Source organism: Phacochoerus africanus, chromosome 8 (assembly GCF_016906955.1).
Source record: "Phacochoerus africanus isolate WHEZ1 chromosome 8, ROS_Pafr_v1, whole genome shotgun sequence".
NCBI lineage: Eukaryota > Metazoa > Chordata > Mammalia > Artiodactyla > Suidae > Phacochoerus > Phacochoerus africanus.
The window spans coordinates 110,997,376-111,018,524 of NC_062551.1; the positions used below are offsets into that span (position 1 = coordinate 110,997,376).

The following is a 21,149-nucleotide window of genomic DNA, read 5'->3' on the forward strand; positions in this document are numbered from 1 at the left end:
AGGGTCTCCACTAACTGGGCTCCTGGCTTATAGAACTTGGCTACTGAGGTTAGTTGCTATGTGGTGAGGGAAAAATCCCAAATGATACTGCCGATTATTTTGCTCATTAAATTTGCTGAGCTGAAAAACTGCAGTTGGCCAGTTACACTCCTCTTTAGGTACCGAGACTAGCAAGTAGGGAGAGATGTGACTGGAAAACCGAAAAGAGAGGAGGACAAAGAAGAGAAACAGAATAATTAGAAATCACTTATAGGACAGATTTCTCTGGTCTACTGGGTGATAGAATCTTAGGTGATACATTTACATTAGATGGTAAAATTTGTTATTTGTATTCTTTTTTTTTTATTTCCCCACTACACTTTTTTCTACTGTATATAGCATGTTGACCCAGTTACACATACATGTATACATTCTTTTTTCTCACATTATCATGCTCCATCATAGGTGACTAGACATAGTTCCCAGTGCTACACAGCAGGATCTATATTCGGACAAAACTCTCCTTAAAAAAGACACATGCACCTGCATGTCCACTGCAGCACTATTCACAATAGCCAAGACATGTAAACAACCCAAATGTCCACGACAGACAATTGGATGAGGAAGATGTGGTATATATACACAATGGAATACTACTCAGCCATAAAAAGGAACAAAATAATGCCATTTGCAGCAACATGGATGGAACCAGAGACTCTCATATTGAGTGAGGTAAGTCAGAAAGAGAAAGACAAATACCATATGATATCGCTTATATCTGGAATATAATATGAGATGCTATTTGTATTCTTTTTAAGAGATGCTACATTTTCAGCAATTTCAGAATCCCACATTTCCTCAAATGAATATATGACACATTATTACTAATAGTGAAGAACTTCTAAAAGAATTTTAAAAATATAGTACTTCTCTGGAAAATAGAAGAATAAGAGACAATGTTTAAAAAATTGAAGTATAGTTGATTTACAATGTTGATTCAGTTTCAGGTGTATAGCGAAGTGATTTAGTTACACATACATTCTTTTTCAGATTCCTTCCCATTGTAGGTTATTACAAGATATTGAATGTAGTTCCCTGCACTATACAGTAGGTCCTTGCTGTTTAGGTGTTTTATGTACAATAGTGTGTATCTGTTAATCCCAGACTTCTAATTTATTGCTTCCTCATCTTCCCCCTTTGGTAACCATAAGTTTATTTCTGTCTGTGAGTCTGTTTCTGTTTTGTCAATAAGTTTGTTTGCATCGTATTTTTTGATTCCACATATAAGTGATATCATGTATTTGTTTTTTCTCTGACTTACTTCACTAAATATGACAATCTCTATATCCCTCCAAGAGAAGGGAGGTGAGAATAAAGGTTTCTACTTCATTTCTTGTTTTATGTCCATGATAGTTTGGTCTGGACTCTGCCAAAGAAAATTGCCTGTGGGCAACAGATTATCCCAATGTATACTTCTTTTTTTTTTTTTCAGTTTTTAATCTCTTTTCAGGTGACAAGCAGTTTTTCTTTTAGACCAGATTCATTTGATTTTTTCACTTAATTAAAAAAGTCATTTGATGCTCAACAGGAATCACAGAGTGAGTACATGCCTATCTTGATAGTTAAAATGCTCTGAAAACAGAACCAGCCACATCATAGATATCTGTATTCCAAAGTCTCAGCTTCTGTGCTGGTGTGAATATTGGAGTACTGGTTAGAGTGGTTATAAGTGGGATCATTTAATCAATAGAAGAACTTCCGGAACAAGTTCACACACAACACAATAGCAAAGAGAAAGGATTTCAGAATAAGATCCACCTAGATTCAGATGCTAGCTCTGCCACTCATCATCTGTGTGCCTTTAAATAAAGACATTTAAAGTAGCAGAGAAGAGTGGCTGGTGCTTATATGGCAGAGTTGGGTTGCCTGCTTCTATCCTGGTGTGTGATCTCTGGCAAGCCACTTAACCTCCTGGACTCCCTCGATTTGTACCTATCACACAGGGTTACTGCCATGAGGTTTAAATGAGCTAATTGAATGTAAAATTTAACCTGATGCCTACACACAGAAAGTTCATTAAACACTTCATAATAATGCTCATGATTATTATTAATTTAGTGATAAACATGGACCTGAAAAATTACTAAATCTTTCAGGTGTGAGTTTCCTCCTGTACAAAAAGGAGATGAAAATACGCATCTTCCTAGGGTTCTTGTGACAAATAAATGAGATGGCACATTGAATGACTAGTGTCTTGGTCGCAATTATTCAGAAGCATTCTGGGTGGGAATGATCTTGAGTGTGAATGCTTGAGTGAGGATTATCTGCATATTTCATTGCAAATGGCTCTCACAGTGTGGCTAATAAATGGTTTTCCTTATTTCAATCATTATTTTTTCCTTGGTGTTCAAAGTGCTTTTAAAACACCCTAGGGCTAGGGCAGTTTTCTCCTCCCTCCCTTTGTCTTGACAATATATTTCCAAAGATTCATCTATTGCCTTTTTCCATAGACATCCTCTTCCAATGTTTTAACTTTTGTGGCTTCTGATTAAAGAGGAGAGTGGCAGGCCTTTGACATTTACAACCAAGTATCTTCTAGATAGGAAGCCCTCTGACCTTTAATAAAGACCATCTTGTATGAACCCTTCTTTGCTTTTTTTGTTTTGTTTTGTTTTTTGTCTTTTGTCTTTTTAGGGCCACACCCATGGCATATGTAGGTTCCCAGGCTAGGGGTCAAATCGGAGCTACACCTGCTGGCCCACACCACAGCCACAGCAATGTAAGATCTGAGCCACATCTGTGACCTACACCACAGCTCCTGGCAGTGCCAGATGCTTAACCTGCTGAGCAGAGGCCAGGGATCAAACCTGTGTCCTCATGGGTGCTAGTCAGATTTGTTTCCACTGAGCCACCATTGGGACTCCCCCTTCTTTGTTGAACCACTGCTAGTGCCACCAATTTGGGATCATTTCAGTCTTGCCTTCAAGCCTTTAAAAAGAGACTCATAAGTTGGAGGCTTTTGTAAAGCACAAATTCCAATTCTAGAAGGTATCTTGTAAGAGGATGAGGGGGATGGGCTACTTGACCAGTTCCATTAGTGCTGAACCTACCAGGAGAAACTCTCTTTAGGTCAAAGTTGTCTCCTTGAGTGTATGGCCATTTTGATAAGAATAGTGCAAGGTAATGCAATCCCACTTTAAATTTAGAAGTTGTAAAGTTCACGCTACACTGGAATGGCAGCCGTGAATGGCACTGCCACGCTTACATTTGAGAAAGAAAAAATCAAGTGCCCAAGTCTTGGCCCAAGCAATCAGTTCAGCATTCTACAGGCAGTTTTGTAGGATGTGGATATAAAGGTGAAATAAAGGTGTAGATTTCCCGGCACATTGATTCTTTCACTCCCCGACTGTGTGACCAGCATTTGTAGAGACCATGTGTGTAGCCTTAGCTCGTGCCTTCTGTTTTTAGCTCAGGGTCCTCACCTGGGAGGGCAAAGGACAGCATCTGCTTCCTGCCTTTTGAGCATCGGTTGCACTCCAGGTTGGAGTGATCCAGGGTACAGGGAATAGACTGCCTGCATCTAGCAGTCCCTCTGGTTTCTAGGACAGTAATTTCATGAGCTGCAGAATTTACATTCAACCAGCAATTGGTTGGGTGCTTGTGCTGTACAAGGTCTAACAGTGAAAAAGAAATGTGCCAAATGTGATTTCTTTCCTTTGGGATGATACCATCTAGTTACAACATCACGTAGGAATACAAGCAATTAGGATACAGAGTAGAAAATGCAAGGGTGTACATCAAAGGGGCAGAAAAATAATATAAGAACACAGAAGGAGAGATTACTCTTAGCTCTGTGACGAGGACAATTTGGTGAAAGAGGTGATATTTGAGTTAAGTCTTGGAATATGAGTAAATTTTATATCTGTGAAGAAAGGGGTAAGCATGCTGGTGGAACAGTTTTAAAGAGGATACAATAGTTCTACATAAAGGAGCAGAATCGGGAATGTCTGAAAGGTGGGGTGCATGCGCCCCAAAGGAGATCATAGGGCCTTGGGCCTTGCCCTCAAAAGCTAGGATTTTATCCCAGAGACAATAGGTGAATGGCAGACATCTTGGCTTCTTACTGGGATCACATATGGAATTTTTAAGTTGTAGGTATTTGATCAGCATCACCCTCAACATTTAGGGGCCCTAGAACAGGAGAATGAATGGAGGCCCACATGCTGTATATCTAAATATTTAAAAGTTAAAAAAAATTTTTTTAGAGTTGCACCTGCAGCATACGGAAGTTCGCAGGCTAGGGGTCAAATCGGAGCTGTAGTCACAGCAACACCAGATCCGGGCCACATCTCTGACCCACACCGCGGATTATGGCAATGCCAGATCTTTAACCCACTGAATGAGGTCAGGGATCGAACCCTCATCCTCATGGACACTATGTTGGGTATTTAGCCTGCTGAGCCACATGGGAACTCCAATATTTAACAGTTTTAAAGTAAGTGATACCCAGGATTTGGTCCTTGTTCCCACTTAGGGTCTGCAGCGTGTCCCACAGGCCACACTGGGCCTGGAGGCTAAAGAAGTCTGTGGCTCAGGCCACAGGGGCCTGCCTGGTCCAATGGACCTTCGAGAGGAGGGTGGGGCAGAAGCTGGATGCATCTGGGGACCTCTGGGCAGTGGCTGGACCTGCCTGATGGAGGATGAGGATGGCTCATTAAAGCTTGTCAGGTGCCTGGGAAGGCAGGTTCTCAGACCTCATGCCTCGCTTTCTCACTTGGGATTGCCAGGCAGTTCTGATAGGGATAGAGTAGGAGGTGGTTGCAGAAGTTCCAACAGGGGATCATAGATACAGAGGGAAACCTAGGAGATATTGGGAGACCACCGTTAGGTTCAAGAAAGCCATCAGAATAAGGCAGGGCTGCTTGACTAGTGAGGGGGGTGAAAATTGCCTCAGGTCATTAGGTGGGGATGGGATGAGGCCTGCATTCAGATTCAGACCAAGGGCCAGAGTTTGGAGACAGCCCTTCAGCTGATTTCAATACACACCTTAATGGATACTGAGGAGCTACTACTCCCCGAAAAGAAGAGGAGGAGAGTTGGATGAAGCCTTTCCAAGTCCTACTCCCCTTGGATGATAAAACTGTAGCCCACCAGGTCCGGGGGGGCAGAGCCTCCTTGCCTGCCTGCTTGTATCTCTCACAAGCATCCTATCCTAATACATTTATTTCTCGCCTATCACTTTGTCTTTCGCTGAATTCCTTCTTCATGGAGGCATAAAGAACCTGAGCCTTGGTGAGTCCAGACACAGGGTGAGTAACTTGAATTTAAAACCATGGGTTCAAGTCCCAAACTGGGTTTTGGCTGGGTTCGAGTCCTGGCATGTGGGTTCAAGTCCCAATCTGTGCTCTGGCTAAGTTCAGGCTGTTAGTGCTGTCAGTTTCAGTTCTAAGTGGTACCCAGGACTACATTGCCCTTGGCACCCACCTCCCAAGCAGAGGGGAGGGCTGTCACCCAAGGAACACCATCTGCCTACACACCCTCCCACTTCAGGGGGTCGGGGAGATACCTTGAAAGAGAAGCAGCCATTCTTTCTCTGGTTCCAAAGGCACAGGCTGATCTTTCATCCTCCAGCCCAACCCCAACCCCTGGACCAGAGGCTCAGTTCAGCAGCTCTGTCCCTCTCTGATATTTTATGTGTGTGCTCCACTGCACATCAGACTTTAGAACATAAGACTGGGAAAAAAAAAAAAAAGTGATGTTGGAGGCCTTCTAAAGCATGTGAGCCCTCTTAGCCTGGTCTAAGAGCTGCGCCCTGTCTGAACCCACCCACCCACCCAGAATTTCTTGGGGGTGGGACTGATGTTGAGGGTCTCAGAATCTGTGCTTACAAAGCTTCAGGGTGATTATAAGGCACAGACAGGGTTAATAATCACTGCTAAAAATGGGAGTGATGATTGTTTTTCAGCAGAGGAGAGATGCAAGGGGATTAATTAGTATTTTAGAAGGAAAAGTGGAACAGAATGGAAGGTGAAACAGCAGGAGAGTTGGATAAAGCCACCGAACAAGGGAGATGGGGCCTGGGGGAAGCAGGGGCCGAGGGAGGGAGGGAGGGCGGGCGGGCATAGGAGGAGCTGGACTGGACAGGGTTACAGGGGATCGTGTCAGATGCTCCAGGCTGAGGGTGGTGGAGTCAGGGGGAGAGAGGGTGTGAGGATGGCTTTAGGGTCTCTGCGCTGTTACGTGTTGAATTGTGTCCCCCAAACAGGTACGTTGAAGTCCTAACTCCTGGTTCCCATGACCGTGACCTTGTTTGGAAATGGGGTTTTGCAGATGTAATGAAGATGAGGTCGTGAGGATGGACCTTAAGCCAATATGGCAGGTGTCCTTATTAGGACAGAAGAGAGACGCAGAACCCGTGGAGGACAGCTGTGTGACCACAGAGGCAGAGACTGAAGAGATGCAGCTACACCCCAAGGGACCCTAAGGATTGCAGCTGCCACCAGAGCTAGGGAAGAGGCAAGATCTTTTACAGGGGTCAGGAGAGCCTGGCCCTGCCCACACCTGGATTTTGAACTTCCAACCTCCAGAACTGAGGAGAGACAACCCACTTAAGTGTTTTTTATTTGTTTGTTTTTGCTTTTTAGGGCTGAACCCACAGCAGATGGAAGTTCCCAGGCAAGGGGTTAAATGGGAGCTGTAGCTGCCGGCCTCCACCAGAGCCACAGCAATGCCGGATCCGAGACACATCTGCAACCTACACCACAGCTCAGGGCAACGCTGGATCCCTGATTCACTAAGCAAGGCCAGGGATTGAACCCGAATCTTCATGGATACTAGTCATGTTTGTAACCCTCTGAGCCACAACGAGACTCCCCAGTTTTTGTGTTTGAAAGCACCGGCTTTAAGAGAGTTTGTTCCAGCAGAATCAGGAAACAGATCCATAGGCTGTGACAGCAGCTGAGGGTGTTGGCTCTCTGTGAACTGGGCAGTCTGGGAGTGCAAGCCTTTCTCATCACCAGTGCCGGAATCAGGAATGTTCAGGAATGTTCCCTACCACATGCATACCTCTCCACAAGAAACCAAACCCCATAGTGTCCCTCTAGCTATATAAAAACAAAGTATTAATTCACTATGGGTTTCAGTCATCCATTAGCCCAAAAGACATAAACAGAAGGTATTTGTTTACTTTGGTTTCGATTGCCATCTATATAAGAAGGCAGTTTCCAAAACTTAAGGGCAACATATTTATTTATTCAACAAATTCTATTATATTTATAGCTGTACAACCATCATCACAACCTAAATTTAGAACACTTCCACCCCAAATGCCAGGTAAGGGCAAAGTTTTCATATTCGGTTTTCCTGTTCTCCTACGGATCATATTCAATTTTGGCTTTGAAGGCACTTTCGGTAGTCTATTTAGGTATTACCTTGAATCTATCACAGTCAAAATTATTTAGAACACCTTACAGGAGATTTCATCTCTATGAGGAACATTTTTCAGAGAGGAAATTGTTGCAGCACTGAACTGCCAAAGAGACAGCTGAAAAAAATGGGTCATGCATTCACCTCATTCTGGGACGTAAGCTGCCAAGCGGTTCACTGCTCATTTTTGTCCTCTTCCCATAAACAAGCTGCATTAACAAGTTACTTTAAAAAAGCATACTAATTTCCCCAGTGAGTTACACAGGAAAGAATTCAGCGCTCCCTCCAGAGAACTCAAAGAGTTGTTTGTTCTCAGAGCTCAGGTGTGGTAAGAGAGCTGCGGGCTAAAAATGCTCGCTGGATATTGGCCAGTGGGCTAGTACCTTCCCTCCGCTCCACCCTGCTCTTTCTCACACTTGGTGTGCAACTCGTAGCTTGCTTCATGGAAAAAAGAAAAAAAAAAAAAAAGACTTGATTTTCAATTTCAATTTAATTACACCATCTATAATGCCTACTGGGAAGGATTTAGGGGCAAGATTAACCCTCAGCGGTGCTCCATTTTCCATTCCTTTCTGATAAAGAGCCCTATTGATTATCCGAAGTGAGTACACAGAAATATTTTTCAAGAGCCAAGTTCCTTGGGTGGCAGAGTGATTTAAAGAAGGGGAGTGTGGGGCCAAGAGGTACAAACTTACAGTTCTGAAGCAAATAAGTCCTGGGGATGGAATGCACAACCCAGCCCCTACAGTCAATACCACTGTATTGTATATTTGAAAGCTGCTAAGAGAGTACATCTTAAAAAGCCCTCATCGCAAGACAAAACAATGTTTTGTAACTTTGGATGGGGACAGGTGGCAACTAGACTATGGTGATCATTTTACAGTTTAGAAATAGGGAATCATGATATTGTACATCTGAAACTAATACAATGTTACATGTCAACAATACCTCAATTAAAAAAAATTACAAAGGCAGTGACTTCTTTTCTTGACTTTTTGACAGACTTTAGATAAATTAGAGGTGTAAGATGCCTCTTAGAATTGTAGGAGTTCCCATTGTGGTTCAGCGGTAACAAACCCGACTAATATCCATGAGGCTGCAGGTTCGACCCCTGGCCCCGCTCAGTGGGTTAAGGATCCAGCGTTGCCGTGAGCCGTGGACAGATGCAGCTTGGATATGGCGTTGCTGTGGCTGTGGTGTAAGCTGGCAGCTGAAGCTCCGATTTGACCCCTAGCCTGGGAACACATATGCCTCAGGTAATGGCCTTAAAAAGACAAAAAAAAAAAGAAAAAAAAAGAAAAAGAAAAAAGAATTGTATTCCTGGTGCATTCTTGAAAATGGGGAGCACCTCCCAAACTGTGAGAAGAAAGGATAGAAATTCCACTGTAGAATGAGAAATACCAGCTGGCAGACACTGACTGAACAAGGCAACTATCCGTTCTGAGAATGACTATATAACTGATATACTTAAGACCCTTACCTCTTAAGCTAAAATCCAAAGAATTTCACTCTCTTACTAGGCCTGGGAACCATTATGATTTTATCTGGCACCAAATCAATGTTTAAGATTATGAGTAAATATTTGGTGTTCTAGTTTAGTAAATACACGCTCTATTCGTTTAGCCAAGGGTAAAAAGAAAGAAAGTACAGGAAATGAAAGTATGCCCACAAGAAGAGGTCTTAATATATTTCTTGACCAACTGCTTCACCTTTAAAAAAAAAAGCAAGTCTCTTTATAAGGAAAAGTATTCCCTATGTGACTTAAATACATACAAACGGTAGCAATAAACTTTACAGGTGAACTGCCGCACATTCTTACTGGCCACTCGGGTATATGTAAACAGTTGCAAAAACAATGCTAAAGAAATTAAGCCCCAAAGCCAAATAAGCCATTTGAAATGGCTGATTTTAACACTGCCTGGCGATATACTTTCAAGTATTAAGAGGGCTGCTACTTGGAGTTCCTGTTGTGGCACAGTGGAAACGAATCCGACTAGGATTCATGAGGATGTGGGTTTGATGCCTGGCCTCACTCAGTGGGTTGGGGTGAGCTGTGGTGGGTTAAGGAGCCAGCATTGCTAGGAGCTGTGGTGTAGGTTGCAGAGGCGGCTGGGATCCCACATTGCTGTGGCTGTGGTGTAGGCTGGTAGCTGCAACTCTGATTTGACCCCTAGCCTGGGAACTTACATGTGCCTCAGGTGTGGCCCTAAAAAGCAAAAACAAACAAACAAACAAACAAAACTCCCCCCAAACAGATGGCTGCTACTAAGAATCAATATTTACAACTGTATTCAAAAGTCAAATGGTACCTGATAAGCATTAAATTTTGCCTACTGAATTTGCAATACAGTACATAAGTCCAATGAATGAACAATATTTAAAACTGGATGAACCGCAGGGCATCTGGCACAGATTAGGTAGAGCTAGAACTTAATTTGGTTGCAATGACAATGGGGATGAGAATTGGAACTTATTCTGAAATGCATTAGGAGAAGACGTTGAAAAATGTATCCTCGACCTGTATATGTGGATGTACCATTCTTCTCCTTGGCAAGGGTGAGTTATAATTTATACCAAAGGAGAGCAACAACCAAAAAAGATATGGAGAGTCATGTCTATGAAATGTGAATGAAACCTCAGCATATTTGCCCCAGGCCAGTGTCTGAGGTTCCTGGCTCTAGGGAATGCAGGCAGCCCTCGGATAAACTGCAGCTAGACTGGCCTGGCAGAAGGGGATGGGGTGGGGCAAGATAGCCAACTTTGGATGAGTGTCTAACTTCTTAAACTATCATACAGAATGAATCCATCTACCAGTCAAGGTCAAAAATAAGACAGTAAAAAGATCAGGTAAGGAGTTCCCGTCGTGGCGCAGTGGTTAACGAATCCGACTAGGAACCATGAGGTTGCCGGTTCGGTCCCTGCCCTTGCTCAGTGGGTTAAGGATCTGGCGTTGCCGTGAGCTGTGGTGTAGGTCACAGACGCGGCTCGGATCCCGCGTTGCTGTGGCTCTGGTGTAGGCCGGTGGCTACAGCTCCGATTCGACCCCTAGCCTGGGAATCTCCAGGTGCCGCGGGAGCGGCCCAAGAAATAGCTAAGGAGACGAAAAAAAAAAAAAAAATCAGGTAAGAAAACAGTGAGCCAGGCTGGATGACACTGGCTAACTGTGGAGAGAAATCCAAGACCAGAATGGAAACTTGACTTGTAGGTTTCCACTGCTGGGAGTATAGTTCTTAACTACCTGGGAGGGAGTGACTAGGTGAATTAGAACTTGGGAAAATCACAGAGGACAGTCACCTTAGTTAAGGGAGAAGTAGATAAAGGTATCTGTTTGCAGCCATGATAGAATGAATGCAGACATCACGCCAGGCGCCAAGATGCTTCCACGTCAGAACTGGCAGAGCCCACCTCTCACTGTTTCCCGCCCTTGGGCAGGATGGGGTGGAGGCAAAGAATGAGGTGGAGGAGAAAAGGGAAGCGTTTGATCATCCACATATGACTGATTATTTATTCGCGGAACCAACAACACATATACTGCTCAAACCCAATAATTAGCAATGCCCTTAAAAAAAAAATTACAAATGCTTAATTATCAACACTTAAGGCAAAATTCTATATGACAATTGATGAGACGTGAGGAAATACCTGGTTGGTGATACGTTCCTGGATTTTTTCTCTAGTCACTGAAAGAGAAAGCAAAGAGAAATTCCACATTAAAGTATGAAAAGGAATAAAACACGGTGCTGGTCTTGTTCTGTATTCGCTCAGAACCCCAGGAGCAGTCAGAGACTCTCTGGGCAAGGATTTGTATTGAAAAAGGGTCATTTACAATTACTCCAATAATGGGAATGGAAAAAAAAAGTCAAAACTGAAATAAGCCACAGTAAGGCAAAGGCAATAGAAAATCGAGTGGAAATCTGGGAAAAACGATACCAGAAGAATGTATTAAACTTTGGCAGAGAAATGGTAAAGAGAAGAAAAGGACCAGAGAAAAATGTGAACCAGAGCCAGTCAAAGGATTCTGAACAAGGTCAGCCTGTCTGAGCATAACCCTAACACTGGGCTCCAGGAACACTGAGGAAGAGGCAAGGAGATTTAAAGTGGCGGATGGCAGAGGTGCTACTTTTCTCTGACATACAATGATGATCAAGATATTCTTATGCTTTGGTACCGCTAGAGACTAAGGTACAAACAGTTCTCTAACTGGTCTCATGGTCAGGACAGAAACAAACCAGCAATGGAACATATGAAAAGCAACTGAGGGGTGTACGTCGTAAAGACTCAAATAATAAACTCAGCCCTTGTGGAAACAGCATGAAAGTGATCAATACCATGTTAGTCTTAAAAACAAGGGAAAAAACCTTTAGGAATAACCAACAACCAACAAAATACCAGGAAAGAGGACATTTTGTGGCTATGAAGTTATTATGTGCTTGTGAACATCTTGGTGTGATATGTACATGTTATTAAACATGTCCTCTTAAAGTTTTAATTAAGATGATTGTGTGGGGATGTGCATTTGTAGGAAATAATTCAGACAGGTCCCATGTACCCTTTACCCAGTTGTTGTTGTTTGTTTGTTTGTTTGTCTGGCTGCACCTGTGGCACATGGAAATTCCAGGGCCAGGGATACAACCCAAGCCACAGCTGTAATGGCAGCCACTGCAGTGACTACGTCGGATCCTTAACTCCCTGAGCTACCAGGGAACTCCTACCCTTTACCCAGTTTTCTCCACTGGTAACATCTGGAAGATCTACAGAACAATGTTATCACAACCAAGACACTGACATCAACACAGAACATTCTGAGACACAGGACGTTTCCATCACCACGAGGGTCCCTCATGTTGCCCTCTTGTGGCCGTATTCATTGCCCTCCCACCCCCACCCTCTTCTTAACTCCTGGCAACCACTCATCTGTTGCTATCATTTTGTCATTTCAAGGAGGTTGTGTAAATGGAATCATACTTATTATAACCTTTTGGGATAGAATTTTCTCATGTAGCATAATTCTCTGGAGAGTCCAGTTGCTATGTGCGTTCCTGTGCATTCACACCTTTTTATTGCTGTGTAGTATTCCACAGTAAGGATGTACCAAAGTTTGTTCGGCTATTCACCCACTGAAAAATATCTGGCTAGTTTCTGGCTATTGGGAATAAAGCTGCCATCAACATTTGTGTATAAATTTTTATGGGAACCTAAGTCTTCATTTCCCCAGGATAAATGCCCAGGAATGCAATTACTAGGTTGTATGGTAGCTGCACGTTTATTTGTTTAGAAACTGTCAAACTCTTTTCAAAAAAAAAAAAAGACATGTAATGAATAAATGATATTCACCTGTCAAGTAAAAGACCAAATAATAAGTTAATCTGTAAATATTACCAAGTGTTCAGTATCAGGCTAGGTGTTACATACGGTACAGTAGAAGAATAAGGAACCCAGAAAATAGACTGGCATTCTTGCACAGAGTGGGTTCTTCAGTCAAGGTACTGTCACAAAATGCTAAGGGCCAGTCACAGAGTTTGAGATAAGAAGAACCAATTTCCTTCAGTTTTTAATGGTACTGCTCAATCGGACACTCTTGATATGTTTTTATATTTGGATTGCTTTTTTTGTCTTTTTACAGCCACACCTGCAGCATATGGAAGTTCCCGGGCTAGGGGTTGAATTGGAGCTGCAGCTGCCACCCTACACCACAGTTTGTGGCAACACCAGATCCTTAACCCACTGAATGAGGCCAGGGATCAAACCTGCATTCTCATGAAGACAATGTTGGGCCCTAACCTGCCGAGCCACAATGGGAACTCCCAGATTTACATTTTTCAAAGACCACTCAGGGCTGTTGCTGAGGGGGCAGTGTACAGAATCTTAGTTTTGTTTTCTTATGAACCCAGGGAAATCTGACGGAATTCAAGCGAAAAAAATCAGAGCCCAGACAATCAAATAGTCATAACCTAATTATGTGGCCACCCACTGGATTCTAGAAAATGGAGTAGACAACACCCTTGTGTCTAGTTTAAGGCTCTGCCAGTTACCAGGTGCTTGATTTCGGGCTAGTTACTCACTGTTCTGGTCCTGCTTGGCCACCTATAGCAAAGCATTAACTAGTTTTACCCCTCTCCAAATTTACGAGGATTGAAGTGAAATAAGCAAGAACTTTGCAGAGGATGAGAGGAGAGCATTCCAGGGAGTTGAGACAGGAAGAGCCAGGTTTCAGAGGCAAGGCAATTTTGAGTGGCTCCCATCATCTAAGCCTATGGACCACTGCAGGTGGGAAGGAAGGGGTGTGGGAAGAGGGTGAGAGACCAGCTTTAGGAGGTTGTTGACTTGAGATGACGTTGGAAAAGGCTTTGCAGGCTGTTGGAAGCTAGAAGAGATTTTTCAGGAGGTGGGGTGAAGTGACCAAAGCTGTTCCTGAGAAAGATGATAGATGGTATGGGGGACGGGTTGATGGTGAGGGAGATACTGTGAGCATGCAAGTGTCCAGGCAGAAGTGATGATGGCTTCGGCCAGGAGTGAGGGCAGGCAGAAGGGATGCCTGGACCAGGAGGCTTTCTTTTCTTTCATTTTGTTTTTTCATTTTTCCCTCTTTTTGGCCCCCTGGCAGCATATGGATTTCAGATTCTATCCATGGTTGTAACCTAAGCTGCAGCTTCGGCAACGCTGGATCCTTAACCCACAGTGCTGGCCTGGGGATTGAACCTGTGTCCTGGTGCTCCCAAGATGCTGCCGATCCTGTTGGACCACAGCGGGAACTCCCCAGGTAGCATTTCTGAGGTAAGTTCTGGAGACTAGTTGGATGTGGGAGATACAGGGGCAGGGAGCTGGGGGAACTGTGGATTTTTAACTGTGGATAATGATAATTATGCGAATCCTACTGGCTTGTTCTCATAATTAAAATGAAGATATCTATAGGTTATGAAAGCTGGCAAGGTGATTATGACAGATTGAAAAACGACCCACCCCACATTGTCCACATCCTAATCTCTGGATCCTGTGAATATGGTACCTTACATGGCAAAGAGATTTGCAGGTGTTTTGAAGTCAAGGATCTTGAGATGGGAAGATTATCCTGGATTATCTGGATGTACTCAATATCATCACAAGAGTCCTTATAAGACAGACAAGAGAGCCAAAGGCAGAGAGGAGGCGATGTGACAATGGAAGCAGGCATCAGGGTGATGCATGGCTGGAAGGGGACCAAGGAGGAGAGAAAACTGCAGAGGCAAGATGTGGACATTGTTGGCTCAGCTTATGATCAAGATAGGTTGGGAGATGGAGTTCCCATCGTGGCGCAGTGGTTAACAAATCTGACTAGGAACCATGAGGTTGCGTGTTCGATCCCTGGCTTTGCTTAGTGGGTTGAGGATCCAGTGTTTCTGTGAGCTGTGGTGTAGGTTGCAGACGTGACTCAGATCCTGTGTTGCTGTGGCTCTGGCATAGGCCAGCATCTACAGCTCTGAGATCCCTGGCCTGGGAACCTCCATATGCCTCGGGAGCAGCCCTAAAAAGACAAAAAGACGACAACAACAAAAAGGACAGATTGGGGGACATTGTTGTCCATCATGAGCTACAGGAATGGAAGTTACAGAAACAGCCTAACCCACCTTCACTAAAGTCTGGGGGGATTTACTCCTCAAAGATGTATAATTCCAGGAGTGCCCTGGTGGCTCAGCGGGTTAAGGATCCAGCGTTGACACAGCTGTGGCTCTGGTTACTGCTGTCCTGAGGGTTTAATCCCTGGCCCAGGAACTTGCGCATGCTGAGGGGCAGGGCCAGATAAAAGATGTATAATTCTAGAATAACTGTCAAAAATTCTCGAAACTCTGGTGAGACTCACTAATCCTCCCTACCTTAAGTACTTTGGTGAATCACTTCAAACTTCAGGAGAAATTCATTTGCTGCCTAAACAGTTTCGAAGCGGTTTTAACCTCTTTCAGGATACAGGCCCCTCTGAGAATCTAAAAGCAGTTATGAATCTGTTCCTCAGAAAAATGGCCACACCCAGCAAAATGGGACAAATGTGGAAGGAGACCTCCGCAGCTGTGTACAGAGTTGCAAGAATCTGCAGTTTAAAGTCTATTTTGAATAGCAGGTCCCAGCAGGTGAAATAATTTCTCAGGTTCCAGTGCTTCTGGATCATTTTCAGTCCTTCAAAACTAGTTTCATTAGCTGTTTGGCCACTTTCCTAACTTAATGAATTGAAATTACATATCCAGTGTCTTAGAGTATATTTATTCTAAAAAATATGACACCTTCAAGGTGACAGAGGCCTGCTGAGTGCCTGGTGTGCAAAGACCTTCAGAGCAGGGTGCCCACCCTAGGTCAAGGTGAAGTGGGAGGGAGAGATGAGAAGAGATAAGTGGCATCTCTTAAAACACTTAAAACACATTTTAAGTGTTTTAACAGAGTTTTGTGAATGACACAGTGTGAGAACACAGAAGAAGAGCAACCAATGTGGCTGATCTTGGGGAAGAAATAAGTTTCTGGGAGGGATGTTGCAAATAACTACTCTTTTTGTTTGTTTGTTTTTGTTTTTGTTTTTAGCTGTGCCTGGGCAAGTGGAAGTTCCTGGGCCAGGGATTGAACCCATGCCACAGCAACGTGGACTGTTGTAGTGAAAATGCTAGATCTTTAACCTGCTGCACCAATAACTACTCTTATCCTTTCTCTCTCCTTTTTTTTTAGGGCTGCACCTGGGGCGTATGGAGGTTCCCAAGCTAGGGGTCCAATCAGAGCTGTAGCCGCTGGCCTACACCACAGTCACAGCAACTCAGGAACCGAACTGCGTCTGAGACCTACATCACAGCTCACGGCATCGCCAGATCCTTAACCCACTAAGCGGGGGCCAGGGATGGAACCTGCGTCTTCATGGATGCTAGTCAAGTTTGCTAACCACTGAGCCATGAGGGGAACTAGTTATCCTCTCCTTTAGCTTATGCAGAAATATGTCATGAACAACCAAGGACCTTTTTTATTGGCCTTTGATTTAATGGAGTTTAAGAATATCTTCTGGATATAGGCATGTTTGAACAAATGCTGAGAGAGAAGCTGAATGCAAGAACTTTAAAAAAAAAAGATGAGGTAGTTCCCATCGTGGCTCAGTGGAAATGAATCTGACTTGTACCCATGAAGACGCAGGTTCGATCCCTGGCTTCGCTCAGTGGGTTAAGGATCCAGTGTTGCCGTGAGCTGCGGTGTAGGTCATAGACTTGGCTCGGATCTGGCTTTGCTGAGGCTGTGGTACAGGCCAGCATCTACAGCTCTGATTCGTCCCCTATCAAACCTCCATATGCCAAAGGTGCAGCCCCAAAAAGACAAAAAAAAAAAAAAGGTGAGATAAGTCCCAACCTTGGGATGGAGGAATTGGAATAGGGAGTAGTTGGATCAGATATTCAGAAATGGATGGAATTTGAAGGTTTGTGAAAATGACAGAGGGGAGGGTTTCAGGAGAAATATTGTTCTCCGGGGTGATCTAGAAACAAGTCAGTTGCCTTATGTTTGAAGTCGTAGACCATATGGAACCAATCGTGGTTTCTTCAGCAGAGATGGAATATGAAGACAAATTCAACTTGGTGAGTAGACTGGAGAGAAGAAGGAGAACAATTGGAAAATACGTTAGGGGGCTTTGGTGGGTGGATAAACAAGGTGATGGTTTGGGGCCTAGACTAGGGAGGTTGACATGAGAAGGAAGAGAAGAAAATTAAAGGAGCATGTGGGTGAAAATGGATAAAAGGAATGAAGATAGGACAGAGTCATATCTGGCTTATTTACTCACTTATTCAACAAATGTTTGCTCAGCTACCATATGTCCTATATGGATATTCAGCTCTGGGGATTCAACTGTGACCATTCAAGCTCCCCAAGAGCTTGCTGGATCAGTTCCCTGCTTTTCCTTGACATAGTCTACTTCTGGACTATAGTCTCCATATAATGTTATCCTTTCCGTAGCGATGCTCAGCTGTTTTGAAGGTACCCCATGTGAAATCTTGAGATGGGACAAGGAAAAGAAGGTAAGGTTACGAATCTCCTATTTCTTGGAGTATGAACGCACCCATTGTATTTCTGTGCATCACGTAGAGTAATTTGATGTTCTACAGCTGTCAGATTCTGGAGTATTGCCTCCTCTTCCTCCCCATCAAAGAGTATTTTAGGAAGGAAGATGAGAATTTAGGGAAGAGGACCAAGATGGTGATCTGGAATGGGGTAGAGCTGCAATTCAGTGAATTGGCCTGTCATGCAAAAGAGCACAGAGCTGGCACCATTGCTTATGAAGAGACTCAGGGACCAGGAATAGTCCAAGGGGGGTGAAGACAGGAGCAGGGGAGGCATTTCAAAGAAGTTCACAGACAGCATGAAGACTCAGCGTCTTCGGAACTATCTATCCACAACTCCTGTTGTCCATTTTAGAGACAGTGCCTTGTTGCAGCTCCTCAGATGCAACGTCAGCCTTCTGGTGGTCCTGGCATCCACACTCGATTGCCCTAAATTCCTACTCCATCCTACTTGCCTTGCACCACCTGCTTCTTGCCCGTCTCTCCAACTTCACCTTGCTTGCTGTTCCCTCTCCCTTTCTATCCTCCAATTGCTTTGGTCTTAGGTGAATCTCTGGTCCTTTTGACCTCTGGCTCTTTGTACATGCTTTTGTCTCTTCAGTTTTGCAGGGCTGGCTCTTTTGGATTTTTTAGGTTTCAGTTTAATATTAAGACTTTAGGGGCTCTTCTCTTTTCATTCATCTCCCCTTGTTATTCTTGATCTCGGCCCATCATTTTTTTCTTTGCTAGCACTTACCACGACTTGCAATCATTTTGTCATTTGTATGTTTGCTTGCTTCTTTTCTTGTCTCCTATTCTAAAGTGTAAGCTCCCTAAGGTCAGGGACTATGCCCATCTTCTTTACTGTTGTACTGCATGGCCAGTGCTGGCATACTCTGGGGGTTTAGTACAAATTTACTGAATGATTGACAGTATTTTCAGTCAGGGGTGGCTTACATCAGTTCCCATATTTTAAGGGTGCTGCTCCTGGCATTTACTCACTACTGAAAGGAAAGGTTCATGGATTAAAACTCATTAGATGGACCACATTAGGGCCTGAAGCTGACTACTGATATATTCTGGCCCATACCAAATGCTTTGTTTTTTGTGACAGTAGGTATTTTTGCATCCGCTCTCAATTGATTTTCCAAGAATTTTCAAGTATCCTTATAATAGTAATCATGTCAAAAGGACCTTTTTCTCTCCTATTTTATACAATATCTATAGCAGCCTCATTCTGCCCTAGAAACACAATGTGTTCAAAATTTTGGAAATCGAAGTGAAGGGCTGAGGGTTAATTCTAGATAACTCAGAACATCATTTTTATACTTTTCCTTAAGGTTAACCACATTTTACTTGTCCTTTTAGCTTAATTTACCCAACTTTCCCCCATTTTCATTCACTAAACTACTATTTACTAACATAAAGTTTCTTAGCACAGCTACAGTGACGATTCAGGCTTCTCTTTAATTGCACTATGGAGTTATGTGGAACTAGGGACCTTGGCTGGTGGAAGAAGGGGGCAGTTGTCTTGAGAGCTCCAGCTACAGGTAGGAACCTAAGATTCACGAACCCAGGCTGATGACATAAGTGTCCCTGGAAAAAGGTCACAGTGAGTCCAGAATTTGAGGTGTCTGTCCAGATAAGGAAGAGGTAGGTGATGGCTGGTGATGTAAGTGGCAGGGAACACATCCACGTTTTGGAGGGACTTAGGGACCAGGTCATGAACAACTCAGGCAACAAAGTCAGGGCCATGCTGGGGACTAATGGCTAAGGCAAGGGGTGATTCAGAAGGTAATGGGGCAGATGTCCAGTCACCAAGGTCAGAGAGTCAGTTGAGGGTCATGGGGACTCAAGTGCCAGAACAGGCCATTTTTGTGAGTTATAGCTATTTAAATAGGAGAAAAGAAAAGATGTTCGACATGACTCATTATTAGAGAAATGCCAATCAAAACCACTATGAGGTACCCTCTCACTCTGGCCAGAATGGTCACCATCAAAAAGTCTACAAACAATAAACGCTAGAGAGAATGTGGAGAAAAGGGATCCCTGTTACACTGTTGGTGGGAATGTAAATTGGCACCACCGGGGAAAACAGTGTGGAGATTCCTCAGAAAACTAAACATAGAACTACCATTTGATCCAGCAATCCCACTTCTGGGCATCTATCCAGAGAAAACCATGACTTGAAAAGACACACATACTCCAATGTTCATTGCAGCACTATATACAATAGTCAAGACATGGAAACAACCTAAATGTCCATTGACAGAGGGGTGGATAAAGAAGATGTGGTACATATACACAATGGAATATTACTCAGCCATTAAAAGGAAAGAAATAACGGCATTTGCAGCAACATGGATGGACCTAGAAATTATCATGCTAAGTGAAGTCAGTTAATGAGACACCAACATCAAATGCTATCACACGTGGAATCTGAAAAAAGGGACACAATGAACTTCTTTTCAGAACAGATACTGAGTCACAGAATTTGAAAAACTTATAGTTTCCAAAGGAGACAGGTTGGGGGGTGGGGAGAATGGGATGGGGATTTGGAATGAAAATGCTATAAAACTGGGTTGTGATGGTTGTTGTACAACTATAAATGTAATAAAATTAACTGAGTAATAAAAACATAAAAAAAGAAAAAATAAATGGGAGAAAAATCATCTCCTCCCTTGAGCTGTTAAAACTAGTAAATTAAGGTATATACTTTTATATAATTATTTTGTGGCTCTACTGGTTATGACTGCAGCTAATGATAATTTTTTTCCCTTGCTCATGGATAGTCTTAGCCTGGTGGGGATGTAAATGATCCCTACCCGAGACAAGAAAAAAGGAGGGAATCCCAATTAAGGAAAACCTAAGTCATTCCCCAATTTATTCAAATCATATTGGTGGAAGAGGAATGGAATTTAGGGGCTAAATTGTAACCGCAAGAGCCTTTGCTTATAAAAGATGAAGTATGTGGCTTAGCATCTTTTAATTATTTTTTCTAGCATCTTGAATATACAGTGTTTGAAATCTCTGGTTGGATCAACATTATTTTGCTCAGAGGTTTGTGGACTTTGCATACTGATTCTTTCCTGTCTCCAAGTACATTTGCTTTTAGGCTATTTTTATTCACTTTAAAGGAATTTTAATAACTTTCTGTTGACAGCATGGACAGCTGGTCTTGAGAATTAAAGAAAATTCACTTGCTGACTGAGGAAGGAAGTGACATCAATGAGCTTCTAAAGTCAGCCCTGAGGGGGAAATTGGCTTGTGAGAGAGTAGCCTTTCATGGCATTGTATTTATCGAGCGATGCCTTGAGATGCAAATTGGTGTATCAATCAAACCTATGGTGCCTACCTCCGACCGAGGTAGCGCCAACTGCAGGAACAAAACCCTGTGACACTGAAGAGGAAAAGGATGAGGGGTCTAGTAACCTGGGGGCTAAGTGAATAATGGGAGCTCACAGCCCCTCTCTGGGCTGATAGTTCATTCTCTTGTCAAGCCTCAGTTTCTTTGTCTAGAAAATGAGTTTGATGTGAACTCTTGGCTGGAGTCAGTCAATTTCTGTGACAGATGGCTAATAAGACCATGTACTAATCTATAGAGTGAAGACATGTTATCTCACCACTTTGTCCCAAAGGGTGCTACCAATTGCTTTTTATTCCCCATCGTGAGCTGTCGAGAAAGAGGGAGTTTTAAGGGTCATTTGTGGGCTC

General features: G+C 43.3%; 1 protein-coding gene across 2 annotated transcripts in view; it reads right to left on the reverse strand.

Annotated features, from left to right (window-relative positions):
• The window catches only part of CHST9 (carbohydrate sulfotransferase 9), a 262,670-nt gene that overhangs the window by 16,336 nt on the left and 225,185 nt on the right, over positions 1-21,149 (reverse strand). For both annotated transcript variants that reach the window (XM_047794017.1, XM_047794016.1), the window contains exon 4: positions 11,047-11,084. In XM_047794017.1, the coding sequence (XP_047649973.1) occupies positions 11,047-11,084 (38 nt within the window). The remainder of the gene's footprint in view (positions 1-11,046; positions 11,085-21,149) is intronic.